The following is a 25,792-nucleotide window of genomic DNA, read 5'->3' as shown; positions in this document are numbered from 1 at the left end:
ACATACAAACCCCAGGAAAGTCATTAAAATAAGATTGGTTGCTAAAGGGGTGAAGTGTCCCTTTAACGGATGTTAATATTAATGGCCTCAGGCTATTCCATCAACAATCCCAGGATCGTTGGGGTGCGTAATGTTAGTCCGACTTCCCAATTATCTGACATCCATAAATCAGACTACCCAATATTCCGGCCGTAGAGCCCCATTCTAACCCTATCCCCAAACCCCACAGGTGAGTCGTAGTCTGACTAACGTGTGCCCCCTGGATCGTTGCCGTGTATTGTTTTGAAAGAAAAGTCAGGAGAAATAACCTCTTAAGTGCAGTCACTATTACTCTACCATATACTGTTAACAATAATCTGTTTTGATACTGTGTGAACTTGAACTAGGTGTGTGCGACTAAGTAGCCTTTATTTACAACTCTAACTGCACTGACCTATTGCTGTTCTTCACCAGTAGCCTGTGAATTGTCTAGTATTTTCTGTCTCCCTGGAACTGGACTGGTACCTTTTTTTTCCAACTCACAAGTCCCATTAACTACTAAGAAGTTAACTAGTTACATACATTAAAAGGTTGCTGGGTCAACTGATATTCGTCAAGATATTAACATCCATCTATGTTCCCATCTTCAAATGTTATAAAGAACAAAAAAACAAAGACTGGTATATACCGTTATATATATATATGTGTGTGACGTGTTTACAAACAAAACATATTACCAAACATGTTTCTTTGCAATACAGTAGAAAAACCTTGAAAATAACAATTTACACAATTATTAAGACAATGGTGGCAAAAATGGCATGGAAACCAAACCACAGCAGACAGAGGTTTAAACCAGAAAGTTCCTGTTCTGGGGTGTCTTCACTGTCTTGTCCAATGTCTGTCTATCTAGCTGAGGAACAGTGTTGGTCTTAACTGAACATGAATAAACTACTGCAGAAAAAACATCAATGTAACATTGTCACAGAAACAAGTTCACATATGATCCATCAAATCAACAATTGATGGTTCATTCATCCACATACAAGTGCAGGAGCGGCCATAGCTGAATGGGTAGAGATGCCACCCTTCTCCGTTTTGTGTCCCGGACTCCGGCCTGTGTGTCCCCGAGCAAGACACTTCATCCCTTAACTGCTCCCCAGGTGCTGCCCCTGTAGCGCCCACTGCTCCTCCTGATACTTAGAATGGGGTTCAATGCAGCGGACACATTTCACCATACCGTATGTGCAAATAAACAGCTACAAATACCCCAAAGGAGTGGGGACCAAATTATTTAGATCTTTGTAATAAATAAAAAAAGATCCTCTGAACAATGAACATTTGGTCATTGTAAAACAGTAAAGTTCCAGGACCAGGCTTTGTTTGTTGACCTCATGATATTTGAGGTAAACGAGACTTTGGCGGAAAGGACAGAAATGATCATTAGGGCATTCACTTAAATGTATAACCTCGTCTCTGTGAACAGAATGGGTGCCATTAATAGAACAAAAACAAACTGCCACAAAGGCCCATAGAAAAATATACCAATCACAAACAAATGTACCAGCTTGGTACACTGCAAATACTGAGTGTTAATTTATCTCAGAATATAAAAAATGTATGCTTTTGCATGTGTATTAATTTCCCACTCCACAGGCAATATATATATACTGTAATGACTTCCAGAGCAAGAATCGCAAATTCCATAACTACAGTCATTGTGTCAAGTGAACTGTCCTTGCTTCACCCAAGTATTTGGTACCAGCTTGCTGCCTTGTAATACCAAGGATTGATGGGTCATGTTAAGAGGCTCTCAAAAGAAAATAGCCTGCACATTGGTGATGCTGAAATAGCTCTGCTCTATTTTTATTGCGTCAACATTTCGATCAATCAGATCTTCATCAGAACATACATGAACTGTATATGTCCCGATGAAGATCTGATTGATCGAAACATTGACACATTAAAAATACAGCAGAGCTTTTTCAGCATCACCATTGTGCAGAGTCTGCAGACTGTGTTCCTTTGTGATACTTCTGCTTGTCTTGCACCTGGGCCACGGATGTGCGTGCACTACCCTCCTCATGTTAAGAGGCTGCCGCCTAGATCATTTGTCCCCTGGGGTGCAGTAGAATGGCGTTGGGGTGTGGTTTGGGCCTGAGGACGCCATTGCTGTAGTAGAAGTGGTTGGTCAAAGCCTCAGAGATCTTGTAGGTGCTACTGCGGTTGTCTCCATCGTCTTCACCCTCTTCTTCATCCCGCTCCATGACCGCTTGAGCACGACCCCACTCCACGTCCCCCGGCGTCCCTCCATCGCTGAGGCCGGTTAGTTCTCTGGGGCCGAGGCCCTCCTCCTGCTGGAGCTTAGGAGGAATCAAGGATGAAGGCAGACCGGAATCCTAGAGGATGGGGAGGAAAATAAATGTCATTAGCATGTTACTTTGACTTACGGTACTTCAAAAGTCTTTGGAACTGGGGTGAAATTTACTGTCTATGTGCTTGCACACACACACACACACACACACACACACACAATATATACCCTATGCAATTTAAATGCAAGTTAGAAAACATTTGTATTCCGTCTTAGATATTTTCTATTGACTTGTGTTAAAAATCCAGCTCCAACTAGAGTGAATCTATCCATATCCCACTACTGGCTTCTGTTTTACAATGCTGTTCTTAGTGTAGATGCAGTCTAAAGCCCAAACCACAACAAAGGGTCAGGACAAAACGGTTTTTAAGGTCAACCATACCAATGCAACTCAATGAGTTACATTGGTGTGGTTGACCTTAAAAAACATTTTGTCCTGACCCGACCCTTTGGTGTGGGCTGGGCTAATGATTGTCCAATGTAATACATTTCATTTATAAATCTATGTACTTTAGAGATATGTCACTTGTCCTATTTCAGTGCCACCAATTAGAGATCCAATGATGATGAGACTCAAGTACATGGCGGTAGGATGTGACATAATCTTCAAGCTGATCTGTTGAAAATTCGGCCAAAATACCAGTGACATGTTGCTGTTCTGCAGGTATGACTCCACCCTCCTCCTGCGCTCTTCTCGCTCTCCGTCCATCTCCCTCTCTCCTCTGACGCTCTCCCTGCCGCTGTCGTGCCAGACCACCGGTCGGCCCAGCTCGTCCACTTCCACTCCGCCCGGACCCCCCCACTTCCCGCACAGGGTGGACTGACTGTCCTTGTAGGGACGATCCTGGAGGCAGGGAACAGAGTGGTTGTCAAGTCAAGTTGATTTATAAAGCATTTATTTATGTCATTTTAGATTTTAGCCACTTTTAACCATTATTTAATACTTTGGCTACTCAAAAATAACATATACAAACAAGCTCATTAGCACTAATGAGCTTGTAGATCTGCTATTGTTGAAAGATTGTGACAATTTGTGCATTCTTTGAATATATATATTTTTAAACCAAACATTTTAACTCAAATCTTTGCTTCTGGGGGGGACCCTGGGACAAAAATATTTATAGATGGGGATCCGCGGCCAAATTCATTATATTATTTTGGGAGTCCTTGAGACGAAAACGTTTGAGCACCACAGATATAGCAACATGTTTTGGATTTAGAATTTAGAAGACATTTATTTATCAGGTCTTAATGGGTTAAAAACAACCAGGGTTGACCAAAGTGCCGTTTGCTGTACATCATGATAAAACAGCATAATAGTAATAAAGTGCAATAGACAGTAAAGAGCAATTAACACAGAACATTTAAGAATCATTAGAAAACACCAAATAGGCCTGGGCCAACCGAGCGGTTCAGACACCTAGGCTGGTAATCCAGCCTGAGTTCGAGTCACGATCCAGACGACCATCTATAAAGGAAAATTTTATTTCTTTTTTAAAAAGAAAGAAAAGAAAACACTAAATAAATGGTACGAGATACAGTACCAGGGTTGTGGCTCTTTCGGAGCGGGAACTTTGGGGGGTGGGGGGAGTAACATACACATACATTTTGTATGGTATTGTTTAATTATTATTAATTTAATTATATGATTTGGAAAATATCAAAAAAGAAACTTTGAACCAAAAAAAATAAACCAAATAAACAATGACAGTAGGTAAAACCGCAGACGTGGGTGCGACTGTGGTGCGACTGTGGTGTAAAAGTTGGAGGGGAATGTCACAAAAACGTAATGACTCCACAATAATTCTTTATGTCATATACAGTATAACACTAAATTACTTATCTTACGTCAAGCAAGCACTTGCAGCCAGGCACACGTAGGAGCCAACCACTGGCAACAGTGACTGAGTACTTGCACGATTGCTTTTCTATGCCTACGTAATTTCAATTATTTATCTCCCTCTTGCTGAACCACAGTTGCTCTCATTCAATACAAAGGCTTCTAGACAGTCTGGTTTTCCCTCCTGATAAGTCGGGTTTGAACAAGAAACAAAGTCAAGTATTGTGCTCAACTCAAAGGTCTTCCGAGTATGATGGGTGCCAACCCAAAAGCCACAAAAATAGCAAATTAAAGTTGTCAGCACTTTAGTATGCAACACTTTTAATAACGCAGAAGGAGAACAGTAGGGCTTCCTCAGCATTTTGAGACGTGGGTGTGAAGCAAGTCTGGTTTTAGGACATCTCTCTCATAAACATCACATCTTGCTTTAATAGTGGGAACTTTTTAGGTTCTGTTGATAAGCTTTTTAACTAATTAATATGACACAATTCTTAGGGCTGATCTATGTATTAACAGTTTGCAGAATGACAGTACATTTCAAGCACAACTCAATACAAAGACTGTTAACTGTGAGTGGACGACCCAATAAAGCATTACACTTGTTTACAAGAGGGTCCACCTTGTTCAATTCATCAAAACATTTAGAGACATACAAATATACACTTCTATATAGCCAAAGAACAGAACAGGAATTCATCATAAAGGAGGTAAAAAGGGAAAAGAAACATATACAGTGAAAGGAAAAAGATGTGGGTGGAATTGAGATTTTACGGGGGCCAGTTTCGAATTGCAGCCATCCGTGGGTTCCCTTTGAGAGCGGTTTTGAAGGAGTCAAGGGATTTGCATGTATTAATGATTGTAGGTAGGGCATTCCACATTTTGGTGGCATAGGAGCGAAAATAATTTAGTCCCTTGTTTGTGCCGAATCTGGGTTGCACATGGTTTGTTGCACTCCCTCTGGTGTTGTGGGTGTGGACTTCGTCAACATTAAGGAAGTATTTAGACAGGTACATGGGTATCTTGGTGGTGTATCGAATCCTGTGGACCACCAGACCCATTGCAAGATGATGTACTCTGTCGTCGACCCTAAGCAAATCCAGCCAATCCAATCCAGCCAATCCAGCCTGTTCTTTGGCTATATAGAAGTGTCTATTTGTACGTCTCTAAATGTTTTGATGAATTGAACAAGGTGGACCCTCTTGTAAAGCTTTATTGGGTCGTCCACTCAGTTAACAGTCTTTGTATTGAGTTGTGCTTGAAATGTACTGTAATTCTGCAAACGGTTCAATACATATTTAAATCAATCAATCAAAGTGGGCAGGGATGAGGTGAGTTCGGGGGGTGAGGCCAGGTAGGAGCCTGACCAGTTTGTTTTGGGAAGTCTGGAGCCTAGTTTTAAGGGCCTTTGAGGTGCTGTGGTACCAAGAGGTGCATGTATAGTAGAAATGTGCTACTGTCTTCCAGTAAGGAATATAGGTAATTTTCTTTTTCCAAATTCAGGTCTTATTCCTATTTGTAGTAGCAATATTCACCCTCCTTTCCTCTGCGTGTGTTCCAATAGTTATTAAGGATAATAACTAATGTGTGCATTGAAGAACTGGAATGTTGTCTTTCTTGATCATTTGCTTTTCAAACATAGATCAATCAAGCTGTAATAGTAATGAGTTACTGGTGGAGTATGCAAGCTATAGAGAAGTGTTTCTCAAAGTGGATTCCAGGGACTCTCTCAGTTCCTTTAGGCGGGTATACATTGGCTCTTACAAGTCTGTAACTCTGCCAAATGTACCCTAACAGGTCCATTTGTATACTGCCAGGGTTAAGGAGAGACCTTGACCCCCCCCCCTTACTAAATATTGGTTGATTGTAATTATAACCGGTGGCATATATAATATTTCCAGAGGAGGCTTGGTGACAGCTCTTACCAGGGATAGACGGCTGTTCCTCATTCTACTGTCGACCCTGAGCAGTGCGTAGTCTTCTCCCTGAGAAGGAACCACAATATCGATACAACTTAAACAGTCAGAGTACACAAACAGCTCGCGCACGCACGCACGCACGCACGCACGCACGCACGCACGCGCAATTTACAAGCCGCTAATCACTATTCACTTGACATGAAAAAGTTTGGGAACCACTGGTATAAAGGACTATAACGTATAGTATAAGTATAAATGACTGAAAAAGGGAAATATTTAAGTGAAGTAAAAGTACCTCAATATTGTTCTTAACTGCAGTACTTGAGTAAATGTAATTAGTTACTTTCCACCACTGCCTCCCTCCACTAACACCCGTCTCACAAAGTAGCCCCATGCCTCCAGGCTCCACTGTGACTAGGGCGGGTCTGTCAATGGAGTTCTCTAGTCTACATACACACACATCCACACAGTCTCTTTGCCTGTACCTGCACCCTGGGGTCTGTGCTAACAGAGTTGAGTCTCCTGGAGGACGCTTGTCTGGAGAGGGTGTTAATTTCCTCCCTGGCAGAAAAGAAAATGAGAAGACGACACATTTTGAGGATTTACAAAATCAAATAGTGCTGTGTCTGCCAATTCATTTCAGCGAAAAGAGCCATATTTAGACAGAAAAACGGTTGGAAATAGCTGTTTACGGAGATGTAATCACACTTGAGCTCATCAACAATGCTGCAGTGTCTGACTGACAATGGCCGCAGATTGCGTAATTGTGTAAATTGGGGGGGGAAAGTAATACATTTTAACCACTTTAACCCTGGTGTAGCTATTTTGAGCTTGTCATTAGAGGAAAAACTGCTGCAGTCACACAATATCCAGTTAACAGAGTGTGTTTCAAAACTCAAGAGCATGGCAATTTCTGTAGGATAAATGTCTGGCCTGTAGTATCAACTCTGCATCTAAGTAAGTAGGTCAGAGTGTCTTATTGTCTCTATCCCCTTTCCAATGAACTAGACCCCTGGGAGATGGATTGCTTAGGTGGAGCCCAACACCTAACCATCAGGTCCCAGGAGTTGCATGTCTTTAGTTACCCAAGCGGCGCTATCCCCTCCTATGCCCAGCTTTGAGGGTCTGTGTGAACACAAACATTGGCTGATGATTGGCTGATCACCCCAAAGCGGTGATTTTATTGGCTGAGCAAAGTACATATTGAGGATTAAAGTGAGGCCAGAAAGGTGAAGACACCAAAAGTGATTGGCCGGAATGACATTTGTGATGATTTTATTGGCTGAGCACAGAATGTGATGTATAATTATATTGAGCGCCCCTCACTTCACACAAGTGTAATTTCCCCCCCCCCTCTTTTTCTCACCAGAGCTCAGCCCATAATGTGAATAATTCATTTGATCTTAATCACAGTTTGTTGTTTGGCCCGCCCATGTCATCTCACACTTACTTCACAACTGAAAACAAAAGTAATCAAAACCCAACCTTTTCACTTTGTGGCATTTTGAACTCACGTTCTCTCACTGAGCTCCAGCTCTAGTTTCTTGTTCCTGCTTCTATGGTAGCGGTTGACCAATAGGATGATGAGTACCATGACCATGACCAAAGCTCCGGCAGAGGAACCAATGATGATCAGCAACAAGTTGTCAAAGTGCGTCTCCCCTTCACTACGAGATCTCTCTGAAGAAATGGCACAAGAGGAGAAATGAGAATGCATCAATCCACACAACGGAACAAGCTGCAACTTGAAACCAGCTGCAGCGGTCTGAATTGACCTGTTGCAGGTCGGTGTAGTTTAGAGATTTTGTTTTAAGTTGTTGCAAGTGGTTGTAGTTGCAACTTATTGCGTTGCGAATCATTGGTGTGTGGAACTTTGGATTGGGCCTTAGTTGCATGCCATTATCGGCCACCAAAAATAGCCAATCTAAAAGCTCACAACACATTGTACTGCAACACGTTGTTGCAGATGACACGTTGTGTGCTTGTAGACAGCCTATTTTCGGTAAGCAACATCCACGAGAAACAAAGTAACTCGAGAAACACATGCACTCACCCCACACACAACAAAATACACTGTCCTTCGTGTCACATTCAAACACATACAGTACATGCATGTCACAAGTTGCCAACTACAGTCAGTGGCATTCTCCCCATGCATGCCTTTTGATGATTGGGATAACACCCATGTGAACCACCACAAGGGGGAGGCAAAATCACCCAAATTACAGTAGAATTAACAGGCATGCTTTTTGTCATTTGGAAACTCAACTCTCTCCTTGAGTCCATGAACCCTCTCTCTCCTCGCTCCTTTCTAAAATAAGAACAAAACATGGTAGGAATGCATCCAGGTTTTCCTCCAGTAAACATCTAGACACCTGTGGCATTAATAAAGCTCCTTGCTCTCTTACCTGCTACTGTCAGGATATATTCTGCTGATCCTGCTCCCACATTGTTGACGGCTACACATTGGTAGACCCCACTGTCATTCATGTGGAGGACCCGTCCAAAAACAAGGTTTCCTCCAATCACAGTCACACCCTCTGGTAGAGCGCCTCCCTTCCTGTGGATTATCAAATGCATCATTAATAAGGATAGGGATGTGTCATAATGATACTGAAACTGTCCACTCCCTGCTTCTACAAATAACTATTAGCAATGACTAATTCCATTATTTGATGTGTTGCTGGTGAGGGACTTTGACACTTTGAAACCAGTTCCGCTTTAAATAATTTCAGGGTAGAATAAATTGTATCCAGTTCTCTGTCAAAGGAACTGTGCAGCATGCGGGGATGTGAACGTGTGTACGAAAACAAACGGCCAGCCTATTAAAAACCCAAACAACTGGTTTACATCACGGAAATGAATTGGCTAAATAAACGCTACATGGCTCAGGTTCACCGCAGAGGGGAAACCAGTAATTTGAATGCACCTGAACCCTGGCGCCCATTGATCTGAATAGACAAAATACTAGGATTGTGGGGATTTAAGCAGGTCCAGCCTCTCAAGTCTGTAGCTGAAGACATCACACAGGCCTTTTTAATAGGAGAGCCGGTTTCTGACCAAATCCACTGAGAGGGTTCATGTTGCTTTGGTTTCGTTGTGCCCAGGCAGCCATCTTTGTGCTGCTTACACTCCCACCCCAAACCTAGGGCCTCTCGAGTTTCTATTCTCGACCCCACCTAGCTTTTTCTAACGACCCGGCTTTTATAATGGAGTCAGCAGGAGAGATTTTATCTGATAATGAATAGATGGCTCCGAATGACACAGTTAAGGTGAACCATTCATTCATTGTAAAAAATGCTAAACATTCACATTCTGTTTCTGTAACCCCAAGACGTCACAGAATTAAATGTTTGTGAATGAACTATGCACAGGAACCAAACATTTCAAGAGTTCAATCAGAAAATATGATTCAAATCATCGAATTGCATTCTCTTTGGTAATGTATCCATTTGTAACCATAACATTTTGATTTATTCATTGGTTATGTTTGTACCCTCTCAGAATTAAATGAACACTGAGGATTTTACTGCATACATATGGTCCTATTGCCTGGATATTTCTCACTTGGCCCTCCAGAATGCTTCTTTGTGCGTTCAGTCCTAACTGTAATGGCAGGTACAGTATCTCTAATTAAAGCACAGACCCTGTGTTTTACTGGGCATTAGACTGATATTTAACGCAAGTCACTATGATTAAGTGCTTAGCATGTGTCTCCTGCTCTTCCCTGCTCTTCCCTGCCCCTCCCTCATGTGAAAATGGTTCCCCTGCCCCGTCTTCCAAAAAAAAAAGAAACTTTGAATATTGCGCAACGTGACACCGTGGTTTTTTTTATCCCATGTTCAATTGAGCCACGGATAGAGAGGCGCCCTCCTTTCGGGGCTGGCGCGCGTTTCTTTTTTGTAGTCCACGGGTGTGTAATCTGCGTGTATGAGTGGCAGCTTACACGTGTTTTGAGAAGCATTCCAGCATCTTGTAAAGAGCCATTTAGAAGCGCAGCTAGTATTACAGTGCATTGAATTAACATGTAATTGTCTGAGAGACAGACGGTTAATCAAAACAGTGAGTAGACAGGGTGATGCCAGTACCATGTCCATGTGATGTTGTGAGGTTTAGGATGTCCTCCTCCGTCGCAGCTCAGCTCTGCGTTCTCCAGGCCCACGTACCAGTCGGATTTAACCGTTCTCACAGTGGCATCTGGAGGGTCTGAAATAAACAGATCCACAGATCAATACAAGATAGTTTTTGTGAGTGTGTTTTGAGATTTTTTGGAAAAATTATAACTATTCAACCAATAAACTAAATAATAATTTTGTTGGTTAAATAATAACTAAAATGGATCCATAGACGCCTTAACAGACGACGTCACACTGAAAAGCACCAGCATTGGCGTGTACTAGGCCACACTAGAACCCTGCCTCTCATAAGATGTCATGGAAAAGTTCTCACTGCACTCACGTGTAAAAAATGCACCATCAAACTTTCAGATGCTGTTTTTCTCCCATTGTGGAGGAAGAATGATTAGGATTTTTTATTGTGATCTCTCGCCCTTGAAATATATAATCCTTGGTTTCTGTTGCGTGTGAAGAATAATAGCAATTCAAAACAGTTCTCAAAACCACACCTACATTTGCTGTCATAAGAACGGGAGGTGCGCTCATGATGTTTGTGCGTGGCTGCATGCGCACCTGCAGCCCATCAAGTATAATTTATGCTCCGTCCCGCGATGGCGTCACGCACTCAAACCAATAAGCTCACAACGCGATGTGAGCTTGTATATCACTCAGATGTTCTCTGTGCGCAATACTATTGCACAATGAAGTATAAATGTCTCCTAGGGTGCACCTGGGGGGGTGCACCTCACTAGCCAACACACAAGAAGAGGTTGAATGGACTGAAACCAGAGCTCCCCAAAACAACAGGTTTGGTGATCTGTTGGGAATTGATTCGTAATTTCCGGACTATAAAGCGCACCTGAATATAAGCCGCACCAGCTAAATTTAGGGGAAAAAACAAATGTGTACATATACAAGCCGCACTGGACTATAAGCCGCATAGAGGCCATAGCCGGCCATAGAGATAGATTTAGAAGGTCCCCTAGATTAGCCGCACCGTTGTATAGGCCCGCCACAGGGTTCAAAGCATGGGAAAAAGTAGCGGCTTATAGTCCGGAAATTACAGTACATGAAACAGTCGCCCAGTCCCAATGTTTGTAAACAAATAATTGGTCTATTGGAATACAGGTTATTTTTCCATCCATTGCTTGAAAAGTATCGTGGGCTCTGGACAAATACAAACTCTTATAGACGGTTATAGACGGCTAGACAGTAGACTCCTGCAGAGCCATGCTGTAAAAGCTAGTAAATGTCACACAGGTATTGTGTGTGTGTACTGGCAACACGGTCCAATCATTTGGATCCATTTACACACTCAAAGGTTAACCACTTAAAGTTAACCTTTATATGCTGAACTTATTTGACCAGGGCTTTATATTTGGCCCCCTCGTTTTTCCCTCTCCACCAAATGTCTTCGCGGGAAAATAGCAGATCTACAGTTCAGTATTAGTACAGTACAGCAAATAAAAGCAAGTGCATCAATAAGGTGTTGCATGAGTTGCGTTGGTCACTCACACTGAACCACCAGCAGGTTGCTCAGCCTGTGGGGATGCGCCAGGCCCGGGTGCCACACCAGGCAGTCAAGGCGCTTGCCGTTCATGCTGCGCAGTGGGTGGAGGGAGTAGTGGCTGGACACGGCACCGCCCTCTGAGCTGCGGTCCTGGGACTGGCCCGGCAGGTCCGTGTCCCAGGAGAGACGGGGAGGAGGGCGGCCCACGGCGCGGCATGAGGCGGCCAAACCGAAGGGATGACCCTCCGTCAGCACCACAGGTTCCAGAGAGGAGATGGGTAAGGCTGTTTCGGGGAGACAAAGTTGCCATGATGATTGTGGACATTTTTACAGGCTTTTAGCCGATGCTCTAACTCAGGTCAACTTAACCTATGGTAAGTTCAGTCAGGACAACTCATGAATGGATGAAATACCGTATATCTATTGAATATAAAATAAGCAATATATATATTATGGTTTGGCGATGAATTGGATCTGCTATTTAGGTACTCTGATCAAGCACATCAGTCCCAACCATAGGGACTCCGAATCCCCCATACCTAAACAGCAGATCTAAAACAAGGTGGTAGCTGGGGTGGAGGAGGGTGAGCAGCTAAGGTTTAAGCAGACAGCAGCACAGCAGTATCAGACAGTGTGCAGCAGCAAACAGGATGAGCAGTGCAAACTTCCAGTTTAAATAGCCGGTATGAAGCTGGAATGAGTGCGATTGGATGATTGGATGAAGCGAATCATGTGAATGAGAATGTGATGCCGAGGGGGCCCAATGAATGGCCGGCAGCAACTGCACTGAATTTCCTGACTGAACTTGCTTTGGGCATGTCTGTGACAGGCACGACGCTCATTTCTATAGATCACTGGTTCCAAACACTGGGTCGGGACTCAGGACCCTTATGGATCGCAGACACATTTTTATGGTTTATTTTTTGTTTGCTACATTTTGTTTGTAATTATTATTATTTCAAAACATGGGGGGGTTGGGTTTTCATCTCTCTCCCTATTTCCTGTCAATAATCTATCAATTAAAAAATATCTTAAAAAACAAGAAAAGTGCACAGAACTGCATGACCTTTCTCTCCTCAAGCCACTACAGTAGCCTAGTGTTGCGTGTGCACACACACTGACTGTCTCACAGTTAAACTGCTAACCACACACAGGAAGTGGTTCACTGGGTCAAAGAGATGACAGCGTTTCACAATATGCTGAGACACAAGGTCCAAATGAGGACAACAAGGACCTTGCATGCAACAAATTAGCAGTAAACGACATATTTATGTTACATAATGTAACTTCAACATTCTACGGTTGAGAGTAATGGAATGCAGTGCTTTGACTTTTGTCTTTCTGTTGGGTTGTTTTTTGCATCTTGAGCATGCTGAAACACGTATAGTTGTCTGTAAACATTGAATGAATTAGTAGTAATTTATTCAAAAAAGGGATTTTCCACTCAAACTGGCACGGTACAAATATGAACTGGATGATCTAAACACAGAATCATGTGAACTCTTCCACTTTAAAGGTTGTTAGCTAATCAATATGATCAAAATCTCTGTACTTTGCAGTTGGTATTCAGAGAGGAGTGACCCTAACTAATTATCAGAGTCAGAATTTAGTTTAGGGACCATTTCATGGTTCGGCATATTTATTTCACCTTTTCAATCACTAAATATTCAAATTACTGTACTTCCGTGTCAGGCTTTCAACTCAGCTCAGCATTGAAGTAATTCATGCATTACCAAAATACTGTACGCACAATACAAAAAAAAACTAACCTGGAGTCTACACTTTTGCATGATGAAGTGGATTGTGCTTTGATCCCTAGCGTTATTCGGTGAAAATAGCCTATCTACAAGCTTACATGTCGCAACGTGATGAATTGCGAGCACTAGATCGGTTAGTTTGGACAAAGATATTAATGTAGAACAAAAACAGATGAAGACCTAGTATAGAGCCCTGGGGGACTCCAGTCAACTAAGTATATAGGGCTTTAAGTGGTTAAGAAGTAAACCCATCGATCCATTTTTTACATTTTGCGGGTTTCTGAGCCCTTGCAATAAACAGAGGCCTACATGCTGTATCTCAAAAATGGCTACACTTCAAAAGAGATGTAGTTAGTTTAATTCCACTCATTACACATCATTATGTCAGCTCTGACGGGATCTAGAGATTGCGGGAGGAAGAAGGGTTCTTACTCCAGACGGTGAGGACGATGCGTCTCTCGAAGTTCCCTGAAGGGAAGGTGGAGATGTGGCAGGTGTAGGTGCCGTGGTCCGACTCCTCTGTGCTGGGGATGAGCAGGGCCGAGTTCTCTGTGGGGCTGCTGCTCTCGAACCGCACCCGCCTGGCGTAACGGCCAAATGCTGCACACACACACGCACACGCACACACACACACACACACACACACACACACACACACACACTTATTCAAAATGTTCAACAGATTCTGTACATTACAGTTTCTCGTGACCTTCAGGTCCGGGGACCACCAGGGATCCAAATGGACACTTTATGGATATGGATCTCTGCGAGTGTACAAATAGAACCAAATGGACCCTTATAAGTGTCCATTTGTACACTCTCAGAGTTAAATAAACACTGTATAGATTGGGGTCGATTAAAAAAAAAGTCAAAAAAGGTCTTTGGTCAAATGCAGTAGACTATAGAAGTCATGAATGATGAACGTTTTAAGTGTATTTGGCACCTGTTTGGATATTGTCCTAAATACATCTCATCATTTCTGAAATGGGACCTACCACACCAGATCAAGTCATTTCCCCAAATTCAAGGTACCAAAAGTTAACTCTGAACTTGGTAGATCTGCTTTTGACTTCTGTGGCCCTACCACCCCCCCCCCCCTTGGTGAGCATACAGATCCCCACAATATGTAACAATGTTTTTAGATCGTTTTGAAATTTGTCTTCGCTTCAATTTGTAACCTATGAAATTCACATGACAACATGAAAATAACAACAAATTCCAATATCACAAAAAAAATTACAGTGGAAGAAAAAAGGAAGGGGGTTGTAACACCTGTCTAAGGGAGAAATGATCATTTCCTCTCCCTTAGGCCTGCTGAAAGGTGGATTTTCAGGCCCGTTTTAAAAGGATGCCAGTGATCTTTTTTTAGGGAAGAGGTCAGGGCATTCCACGCTTGGGTGTCAGTGCTGTAGAAGACAGACCTCTAAATACTGACATCAGTCATGCCCAAATATAGAGTTCCTCCACGTCTCCAGAATAGCATCCAAGATCAGGAAACATGGGGCTCTGTAGTCCAGACACGACTGCACACCTACTAACCTGCTAGCCATAGCTGCACCCCTAGGGATCCATGCAGTTATTATGTTGCGTTCACACGAGGCATATGCAAAGACGCAAAGATCACAGCATATTTGTCGCTTAAGATAAGATAGATAAGTTGTCACTGTCCGATAAGTTAACGAAACAAAGAACGAAACAAACGAAACGAACACAAAGTTTCGTTGTATGTCTCATACAGTGACGTATGAGACATACAACGAAACTTTGTTTAGTTCATCCATACAAATAAACAGTAGTATCAACAAAGAAAGCTTTGTATATCTGTTGCTCACACATTGACATCATCAAGCGTGTGTCCATACTAGTGACGTGTGTCTGAGGCGCGGCAGCCGGCAGGGGAGATTGAGAAAAAACAGCAACAATCCAGCATGGAGTCTCAACTATGAGCCCTTTTGGACCTAGGATACAAACATCGGATGTACTTCGTAGCTTCATGTCGCTGGCTTCCATTGACAATGAATTGTAGACTATCTTTGCATAGACCCTTGTTGAACTCTTTTATTTTTGGCTAGACTTTTCAAATCAATCTGCACTTTAAAATGCAATCAAATCTAACTACAACAACAAAATAGCCATGCGTGTCGATTTTACAGTACTGAAATGAATGGAATACAGTGACTTCCTTCATAATCAAACAAACCAGGATGGGCTATGCTTTGGAAAATGGTGTGAATACCGTGAGTCATTACCTGGACTAAACCTGCCAGACTGCTGGTATGGTCCTTTAACCCATATGACCTGGGGCTGATACTGCAAAGGCCTTCTAAATCAGCGCTCTTTTTGTAATTCAAAATTATTCAATATTTTTCAAAAATGTTAACAAATAGAAGATTGCAGCGCCGTACGAAGTGACATGCTGTGAGCTTTTATCTGCTAATTTTGAATAGCCAATGCTAAAATCTAAAATAACACAGATCAGATGCTTCCCCAGTTTTAATTGGACAATGTCCTGGTTTGATATTGATGTGGCTTTCATACCATACATGAGTGCCAGTTCTGCCACCCAGGGGCCGCTTACACCCTAGACACCTAGACCACCTATGTCCAATTAATGCTCCGTCTTGAGACGAGGCAGAAATCACGCTTTAGTAGATCACAAACAACCAGCAGTAAGGCAGAACTCAGGAGAAGAGCGGTGACGATCAGGGTCATATTGCACTTTCCCAGACAATGACATTCATCTGGTGATTCTCATCTAGACTAGAGCAAATAGACAGTAATGCCAAATCCCACCAGCCTGTGAGACTGTCCCGCTTTAGACAGTAGACACCTGGTCTATTGTTGTTGGAAGGCGATCCTACGTACGCTGCCACCACAGGAGTCTTTCAGTGATAATTACACTGTATGCCTGCCATTGTTAGGAAGATTAAAGTCGAGTGAACCACATCTGTAGTAGTAGCTGTTGGCTGCACGCACAACTGGCCCCGGTGCTTATTTCCTGCTCCTTCTATTTGTATTGAGGCCTATGCCGTGCTTGGCTGCTTTAATTGATTCAGACTTCATTTAACCCTAATCCCCGCCCTTGAAAACAACTCCTCGCATTCAGTAGCCACCAGAAGTAAAGAGTTCTCCTCTAAAACGTTATACAGTCCCATTTTAGAAAATCATTAGCTTGGTTTCATTGTTTGATATCTCTACAACATAGAGGACTGTGAAGAAGGCCCTTCCTGTGTCAAGCGTATGGTTACAAATCCAGTGGGCACCTAAACAATATGGAAAATGGGTGGAAATAATGTTAAGTATGTATGTGAACGTGCACGGTACATCATTATCAGACCTACATTTTGCCTTCAACTTCTTGTTTATGCCAAAAATTGTGTATTTTGTATACATTTTTAGCAACTGTAGAAATATTAGTCCTTAAATGTCATTAAGAATATATGCATTTGGCCACCCATTTATGAAAAAAGTGCTAATATGAAATAAGAAATCCGACCTGTCTGAAGTGAGTGGTGCAACAGCGCCCCCTGTTGGTACCCTAAACATACATAGGACACAGGGACACAGCCAGGGACCGACAAAGCTGGGCATAGGAGTGGCTGCACCCTATGGTTGCACCACTCAAAAAATTATAAATTTTAAATCGTGCCCAGAGTTCTCAAGTGCTCACTCTTCTGGTTACCCTGCATACCTGTGTGTCCGTCTTGGAAGTGGGCTAGGATGATCTGCTCCTTGGTGCCATCTGGCAGCTCTTTGTACCAGCTGACTTGCACCACACTCTCGTGGCTCTCTGCCTGGTAGCGGCAGGGGAACCTGGTCTCGCTCTCCGTTACGGTGCGGAGAGACGTGACAGGCTCTGGGGGCTCCACAAACTCAGCCTGCGCCACACACACCACTGCAGGACAAAATAGAGATAAAAAAATGTAAAGCCTCATTTATGGTTGCCTTTTCTCTACAGCAGGAGTCTTCATGGTTTTTCAGGATAAGCACGCCGTAGCTGAGAGATGAAGCAAGGACCCCCTACTACACTACATATATGTGTGTGTGTAGTCTGTGTACACACACACACACACACACACACACACACACACTATATGTATATATTGTGTTGCAGATTAAACATTTTCATAGATGGGGTGCCCGCTGGCCAAGTGGTCCAGGCGCATGCCACATAGGCTTTGACCAGATAGCGTGTTGCATATTCGAGTCCCGTTCATGACGACCTTTTCTGCGTGTCTCTCCCCTTCTCTCTCTCTCCCTCTTTCCTGTCAGTCTTCACTTTTACACAATGTAAAAAAAACGTCCTATCACACAAAGATTTGGCAGCTCCCCTCAGTCCCCTGTAGTAGCTCTGAGGACCCCCTAGGGGTCCAGGACCCCCCGTTAATTAAAGACCCCTGCTCTACAGGTAATGAGGGATGTTGCGTGGGAACAAGAGCGAAAGGGACCAAGTGGACAAAGGAAGAGATAAAAGATTTCTGATCCAGGAAGACTGTTTGAGATATCGACTGTGCTTACACTTGGGACTGACATGGGAAATGCACTTTGCATTGTGCGTCAACAGAGATGTCCCTTGACGCTGTGTGTGAGAACCTGTTGTGTGTGACAATACCGTACGCTATGTGCTCACAGTACACATGTCAATGTGTCTTCACACACCAAAGTCACAAAGACAAATTCCTGTGTACAGTTCTTGTAGTGGCTGTGATTAAGTGTGAGAGATAAAAAGGGGAAGACGTCATTGAGTTGAGCCGACAGGGTGTGTGAGAACTCCGCAACAACAGTGGACAGCAAACATGTGCCCAATCTGCCCATTGAATTCTGGTTTAAAACACACATCCCTTAAGTTACTGATTCATTGCCTCATTAATGTTTACACTATAACAGAGATGGGGTCACCATCCAACGTGAATGGTGAATGCATTCTCCCACACGCTCACCCTAAACACACAGTGGCAAGGACACGTCTACTAAAAAGACTAAACAATTAAGTTAAAACAACCACCTTTTATTTTTTTGGTCAACACTGAACAGCAATCTTTGTGACCTATTTTACGAGAGTGGGTGGGCGAGAGAGAGTCAGAGAGAGAGAAGAGACTAGTCAGAGATAACAGATAACAACATTTACTCAAGTACTGTAGTAACTGTACTACAAGTGTATTGGCTCAAGTACTGTACTACTTAAAGGAGCATTCCACTCATTTTCAACATTTTACTATGTCATTAATGTACCTTAGAGCTGTTGTGTGGAAATAATAAAAAAAAGTCCCCCCATTCTGTGTTTCCTAAAACTGGAGATCTGAACAAAAATCATTAACATGGTGAAACACATCTTGATGATGTCATCAAGATGTGTTTCACCATGTTAATGATTTTTTTCATACTTACAGTTCTAGGAAACACAGAATGGGGGAACCTTTTTATTATTTCCACACAACAGCTCTAAGGTATATTAATGACATAGTAAAATGTTGAAAATGAGTGGAATGCCCCTTTAAGTACAATTTTGAGATATATTGTTTTACTTTAGAGGAGTATTTCCAAATGTCTATACCGGTACTCTACTCCACTAGATCTCAGAGACAAATATTGTACTTTTACTACAATTATCTCTAAACGTTAGTCACTGGTTACTTTGTGGATTTAGATTATTACTGTGCATTGTACTACATCTGCCATTTTCAAAAGATTGTTATGCATCTGAAAATTTGTAAAATGGGAAATTCTGCATGAGTACTTTTACTTTTGGTACTTTTAAGTATATTTATAATGCCAATACTTGTGTACGTTATCTCAAGTAAACTTTAAATACAGGACTTTTAGTGCGACAGAGCATTGTGGTATTGATACTTTTAACATCATCTTCCATCACTGCACACACTACACAATTAGTAGTAGTCACGAGGTTGCTCTACTAGCTTTTCCTGTTTATCCATAACAGTTAATTTTAGACCAGTAGCTTAATGTCGACCAATTCATTTGAATTCCAGACAACTCTGCAGTCTGCACCAGGTCAACCATTGTTAATGGTCTATGAATGGATGTTGACGTGGATGAAATAAGAAAAACAGCACACAGGAATTAAATTGCAAAAGAAAACAGGAAGTGAGACTTGTGCAATACACACTAGGCTAGCCAAATGATTCATGCTCTTAGAACTTCTTGCTAAAAAGTTAAGAATGCCACTGGGTCACATTCTAGGATAGTGTGTGTTCAGCGCGCGCGCGCACGCACACATACACACACACACACACACACACACACACACACACACACAGACACACACACACCTCACGTTGATTGATTTGCATTTGTCAAACTGAAGACAAATTAATAGTTTGTAACATGATTTGAGATATGCTGAATTCAGTAACTCAGTGAACACATTCATGGACCCTTCATGGCCCTGACAAAATACACAACTTGTAGGCTATAAGTTTTGGATATTGTCAACCAACCAGTCCAGGTCTAAGTTTTACTGTAAAGTTCATATAGGTCAAATCTTACCAATTGCCAAGAGTTGAACCAAACTAACTGCACGGTGGATGGCGTCCCAGGCTGCTGATTTCATTTTCACTCCTCAGGTTTAAATCAAGCCCTTTCTCGCTGATCAGATCATGCCGTTTTCATAAAAAGATGTGATGGATGGTGAAATTCAACCAGAAAAGCGTGGAATCTTGCTCCACGATTTAAAAAGAAGTTACAGCAGTGAAAGGTGCAACCCGATTATGTCTTCCTCTTGGATAAAATGATATGTTTTTCTAGCGTTTGACCAGTTATACATGCAAAATTGTTAGATTCTGCTGCATTGTATTATTATCCTCTCTTCAGAAAAGAATCACGGTGCAACAATCCAAAGTCCTCCTCGGTACTGCGGTGAACTTCGTTCATTCTTGTGCTGGAGAGCTTGGCAGGTGCCAAATTAACGTATACTGTTGTTGAACGACAACTTATACACACAATACTTTAAATAATAACATATAAAACAATTATACAAGCACATAAACTACAAAAGCATGCTGTCTGGTTGTGTCGTGCCACGGCAGAGGTTACTACGATGCATCCATTATCCAGTACACCTGTCTGGTTTAGTAGCTCCGCCCCATTCTCATGTTGACACGACACGACACGCCCACCACTTTGACTCAATAGTTCACTTTGACAGGTGGCTGCTTCTATTGTTCCACTTTATTATTAGATGAGCATATTTCCTTCTAACTTTAAGCTTTTTTTTAACAACTACACAGCAGCAAACAAAAGCACTGAAGCTTTATTTATGCATAATTATGTCCTTAAAGACACATATATTTTAGGCAAACAACAGCCTAGCCTACTATTAAATTATGCTAATATTAATAGTTTGCTTATAACTATTAGGCCTAAAGATCATGTATGTTTAAAATAAATATATATATTTTTCTCTCATTTCACTGTAGGCTACACCATAGATTGTGATCTGACCTGTTTGAGTGTCATGTTTGTTTTTTTGTTTGTTTTTTCACAAGAATATTCACCCTGCTTTAATTTGAACCAGATGTTTTAGAAAAGTGAAATGTTGTAGGCTATTAATTGTGTTGGTGTGGAATGTCTCAGGCAGAACAATACAATAAAACCGAAGTTGGGCTAGGTTGTTTTGAATCTGTTTTGAATACAGTTGCGTGAGCAGCTATGTGTCTACATAAATACAACAGGGTGAGACACAGGGTCATGTGCATTTAGGCATGCATGCATGAGCCGCGTCAAGTGTTGTAATACATTGAAGAAAGTATAACCAGTACCCCAGTATCTGTACTGAATATAGGCCTACAGGTTCATTTTAGTAGCTGCATAAGATCGTAAGTATGTAGGCCCAAAAATACATACAGGAAGGATGTCACTATATTGGAATAAAACTCATCTGCATTAGAACTTCAAATAGATTATATAATACATATATACCTTTCCCTTTTGTATGACTCTATGCCCAGCACATAGTCTGTAGGCCTACCTGTCCTGGTCTAGCTCTACCAGTCATGAGTCATGACTCATATATGAATACTGGATAACTCACCCGGTGAGATGTCTGCACTTTCTGATGAAAAGGGGTGAGTTATCCAGTTACCACTCATATCCTCCAGCCACCTCTGCAAATGTGCTTCAACCCCCAAAAATATTATTTGCTCTCAATTACACACCCCATAGCCTTGAATTCGTGGAGATTTGTTTTGTTTTTGTCGCATTAAGCCAATATTTAATGACCGCCGGAGTCTCAAAAGAGTCTCCTATCCTGTCATCAAATTATTGTCTAAAAAAATAAAAACATCAAGGCTTGTGTGAACTACTCCTTTAATAAACTTTGGAAGTTGCCATGTGATACTGCCTGCTGTCATCTTGTTCTCATAGCATGGACCAGTGCTTGCCTACAGAGAAGTAATTCAACAACCTCTACTATTTTAGAGGACGTTAAGTAGACCAACATAGGTCTCCTTAATTCACAATGCCTACATAACAGTGAAATGTGCTGCTAGTAGTCTCACTCAGTGAATCTGAGATGGGTATGATTGCCCTCTAGTGTTTTTGCTGTGATGTTGCCCTGCTTAAAACAACTTTCACAGTCCCTATATTGGACATTGAAAATGGTAAGAAACCTGGGAGAATTGATCAAACTAGAGTGGTGCCTGTTGAGCACTGGCCTATATGGAACGATGCAAGTTGGTGGGGCGAACGGTTCTAGAGTTACGTGGATTACAGCCGTACACACGTACAGACATACAGACTTGGTGCATTTTTTATAGATAGTTATAGCTGATCTGCTATGTTAGAAATGTACTAATATGCACTTCTCCGCAGTTCTATTATATCTATATTTTAGTTGTATATTATGTATGTGAATTACACTTCGTGCTACCGTTAGACTGATATAAGTGGATAAGACTAAATCCCCATCTTTTCATACAAATATATGCATGTAGTGTTATGGACACACATTGGTTGACACCTGAATTCCCCACACAGGATGAATAAAGGAATATATAATACAAAAGCTATTCTTTTTTATTATTTTACAGCAATACATAATTGTTATTATTATATTGGGCTATTAATTTTTACAGCAAATAGATAAGTGTACATCATTTGTTGTTTACAAAAGGAGATAAAATGCGAGCTGTCACCACACATATACAGCAACAACAAGCAAATCAGGACAGCAGAGATGCAAATGTTATAAAGTGCTAGATACTACACATAAGTTAGACCATTGGGGTTTTTGTTTTCGTTTTTTGCATATATTTGAGCACATATTGCCTTTCAAGTTAGAAAGTGCTAGATACTACACACAAGTTAGACCATTGGGGTTTTGTTGTTTTTTAGCATACATTTGAGCACATATTGCCTTTCATCACTGCTTCTCCATTTTGATGGTCTCGTAGGTGTCCTCGTGATGAGGAGCCAGACCCTATCAGAAAGAGAGAGCGGTGGCGTGTCATTATAACCAGTTCCTCAAACATATATATTTTTAATAATAATAATTTCATTTAATAATGATGATAATAACTTTAAAAAAATTACAGTTTCATTGATTTTGTATAATTAGAAAAATACCATGAAAGAAAAAGCAATTTTCACTATTTTGTCATACGACAAAGTATAGGCATATAGGTTCAAACAAACAGTTGTGTGAAATGTTATTGAGTTCTCTGACAACTACTTGTCAGAGAACATCTTCATCAGGTCAGTATGGCTGACCTGATGAAGATTCTTTCCTGTGAGATCGAAAAGTTGTCCTACTATAAAGTAATTCCTTTGCCTAAAGATGCTGTGCGCACCTTACCTCCTTCCAACATTCCATCATGTGCCACCATTTATTTACAGTACAGTACAGTACAGTACAGTACAGTACAGTACAGTACAGTACAGTACAGTACAGGCGTCTCTAAGCATTAGAATGTGGAGTCTCACCTGGTAGATGCCTGCTGCAGGGTCTGGCTTCTGTGGAATGAAAACAACAGAAGCATCAAGTCTGGATATCACACAAACTGTTGTGTCATTATTATTTGTTTGTGTTTGGAATTTCCTTTACTCAACCACAAATGCAAAGAATGTTATTTAGATAACGTGTTCTTTAGACAGATGATGTTACTGTTTGATGTTTATCTGGTATCCTAGTTTCTTTGAAAGTTTGACACACTAAATTGTTTTCTTTGCACTCTTACTACTATGCTACGTGACAATGTATACTTTTGTGTGTTGACTAATGTTCATGCCATTTACTCAGATTTTGCACTTGAAATGTAAGGCCTGAAATGTAAAATTGTAATTTGCTATCTGATACAGTACATTAACATTACAATAGCTGCTGTTGGATACTGTGTCATCGACTTCCATCTCAAGCTTGAGAAGGGTTCTTAGAGACGTACAGTAATTCCTTTATTTCTTCTATACATGTGACAAATTCAATGTTATTTTTGTTGGCTTAATCTAATAAATGGATAGTAGACTTTAGATATGGTATTTACTATTTTCATACACAGAGGAGAAGTTGGTGGAAAGTGTGACTGTCTACGCTTTTATAAATAACATTTTCAGTTCCAACGGGAAATGATCACTCTGAATTGCGTTGCCTGTGTAAAGCAGAAGTAGGTTCTGGTTCTTTAAAAGAGAGAAGAAACCAAAAACATTAGAAGCCTAATGTAAAATAATACGTCCGTAATGCCACCAGAGTAAGCCAAAAGCTCTTTGTGCTTCAAATATAATTCTGCTGCATTTCATCCCGTTTTCATGCAAGCACTGAGAAACACAATCACAAGTTTACCTCACTGTCTTTGTCTTTGATGACTGGCTGTATCTGTCAAACATAAGGACCATAATGTCAATGATTGAAGTATTGCCGATGTGTCTCACTTTCAATTGATATAAATGATTGGATATTCACAAAAACACATAATACATAAATGAGTATGTTATTGCTGACATGAACGCAAAAATAACTGCAAGAAACATTAGTAGGTAGTTAACCAAACACCATCCGTCAGTGTGGAATCTATATTTTTGAACTACCAAATGAAATAATTTCAGGTGACACTAAAAAACCCTCCATTAACAGTGTTCTACAATGTAGAATCTACATGATCCAATTGTGTTTTGTGTTGCAGAGTATAATGTTGCAATTCTGTGGTATACTATAGTGCTCATGATGTCTGTTGTGTCTTCAGTGATACAAGTTCTGCTTACCCTTAATCTGCAGTACAACACGGTGAGGATAATGCCATATAAAATGAGAATCCCATCCAGGATATAACATAACTTCAGATTAGTTACCAGGTATTCAGCCTCTTTATACACAAAAAGGGAGACATTGTCGACCGTCATTATCATTCACCAAATGTGCTCCTCAAAAATATATAATACGGGTTAGACATTTATGTATTTGTTGCAATATTGCACTGTCTTACATATTTATGTATACATATTTATTACATATTCAGTACTAATTTTGTATCCATTTCGACCATCTAACATTTACATTTCAAGAGCATCAATGCCACTGATGATACTCACAATTAGAAATACAAATGGCAGAACATTCAGAATATGACCAGGTGAAAAACAACTCACGTGCACAGCTGATGTTCATCATCAGAAATAAAGTCAAGAGACATTGCCGCAACATCTTGTCGGGTCGAACGGCAGAGAAGATTGAGGATCTTTTGGTGTATAGAAGACGCAAAGGAGATGGGTCGACTCTTTCTTGTCGTTCTGTCGACGACAGTAGGTTTCAACCACCCCCTGAATTTAAAGCTCTGAAAGTTAGCTCTGCAGGAAATGATGGGCTCTCTGTCCATCGAAGTGCTGTGAAACCACAGGCCTATGCAACACCCCCACCCCCCACCCCCCCTTCACACAAGTTCCTCTTGCCTTTAGACTTTACAGACGTAAACTGCTGAACAATAGGTAGTCTTCGTGCAGGCTTTTTCAGGCGCAAATTTGAACCACCACTTTTCAACCTATCTTCATATAATTGGTCCTCACTAATAATCATGATAAAATGGCACGATTTTGTTCTACTCAGTCTGTGTCTCATAGGAGGGCTGTGGGTAGTTTAGAAACCGTCCTCCAGTCATTAGGCAGATTTTTTACATAAATGTTGCAATTTTCATTATCGTGAGAACGATGGCTTCCATTTTCGCATTGCAACTTTTCAGGACTAGAAAGCCTGCAGTTTCGATTAGCTTGTATTCCCCATCGATGATGTCACTGGAGGACGGTTTCTGAACTGCTCACAACCCTCTTATGAGACACAGACCGAGTAGAAAAAAAATTG

General features: G+C 41.3%; 2 protein-coding genes across 4 annotated transcripts; both read right to left on the bottom strand.

Moving 5' to 3' along the window:
* Positions 1–51: 51 nt before the first annotated feature.
* On the bottom strand, positions 52–20,578 carry nectin4b (nectin cell adhesion molecule 4b). Of its 3 annotated transcripts, XM_079488545.1 has the most exons (13): positions 19,999–20,578; positions 18,497–18,538; positions 17,183–17,386; positions 13,924–14,091; positions 11,740–12,018; positions 10,198–10,315; positions 8,518–8,669; positions 8,379–8,420; positions 7,624–7,789; positions 6,595–6,670; positions 6,116–6,175; positions 2,994–3,197; positions 54–2,378 (listed from the first exon to the last, which is right to left on the bottom strand). In XM_079488545.1, the coding sequence occupies exons 1-13, from the start codon at positions 20,060–20,062 to the stop codon at positions 2,082–2,084; spliced, it is 1,872 nt and encodes a 623-aa protein (XP_079344671.1). In that variant the 5' UTR covers positions 20,063–20,578; the 3' UTR covers positions 54–2,081. The 3 variants fall into 3 exon arrangements, with proteins under 3 accessions (XP_079344673.1, XP_079344671.1, XP_079344672.1); XM_079488547.1 differs by lacking the exon at positions 8,379–8,420 and having other exon boundaries at positions 52–2,378; XM_079488546.1 differs by lacking the exon at positions 18,497–18,538 and having other exon boundaries at positions 60–2,378; positions 19,999–20,577.
* Positions 20,579–22,597: 2,019 nt separating this feature from the next.
* fcer1gl (Fc receptor, IgE, high affinity I, gamma polypeptide like) lies at positions 22,598–25,289 on the bottom strand. The gene is made up of 5 exons (XM_079529444.1): positions 25,087–25,289; positions 24,703–24,803; positions 24,284–24,316; positions 23,431–23,460; positions 22,598–22,927 (listed from the first exon to the last, which is right to left on the bottom strand). The coding sequence occupies exons 1-5, from the start codon at positions 25,139–25,141 to the stop codon at positions 22,871–22,873; spliced, it is 276 nt and encodes a 91-aa protein (XP_079385570.1). The 5' UTR covers positions 25,142–25,289; the 3' UTR covers positions 22,598–22,870.
* Between the last annotated feature and the right edge of the window lie 503 nt (positions 25,290–25,792).

The sequence above is a fragment of the Electrona antarctica genome, assembly GCF_951216825.1.
Source record: "Electrona antarctica genome assembly, chromosome: 19".
Lineage (NCBI taxonomy): Eukaryota > Metazoa > Chordata > Actinopteri > Myctophiformes > Myctophidae > Electrona > Electrona antarctica.
Note: the sequence above shows the minus strand (reverse complement) of the source record. Positions and strands in the feature narration are given on the sequence as shown.

What these genes read in the sequence shown, in the direction of transcription:
- nectin4b (XM_079488545.1), bottom strand. Translation starts at nt 20,062, where the DNA reads ATGAAATCAGCAGCCTGGGACGCCATCCACCGTGCAGTTAGTTTGGTT. An exon ending in CACAACATCACATGGACATG is followed by an intron (nt 8,670 to 10,197) that starts GTACTGGCATCA and finishes GATAATCCACAG; the next exon opens with GAAGGGAGGCGCTCTACCAG. An exon ending in AGAACAGCAACATGTCACTG is followed by an intron (nt 2,379 to 2,993) that starts GTATTTTGGCCG and finishes CCCATCCTCTAG; the next exon opens with GATTCCGGTCTGCCTTCATC.
- fcer1gl (XM_079529444.1), bottom strand. Translation starts at nt 25,141, where the DNA reads ATGTTGCGGCAATGTCTCTTGACTTTATTTCTGATGATGAACATCAGC. An exon ending in TCAAAGACAAAGACAGTGAG is followed by an intron (nt 23,461 to 24,283) that starts GTAAACTTGTGA and finishes TTCATTCCACAG; the next exon opens with AAGCCAGACCCTGCAGCAGG. An exon ending in CTGCAGCAGGCATCTACCAG is followed by an intron (nt 22,928 to 23,430) that starts GTGAGACTCCAC and finishes TCTTTCTGATAG; the next exon opens with GGTCTGGCTCCTCATCACGA.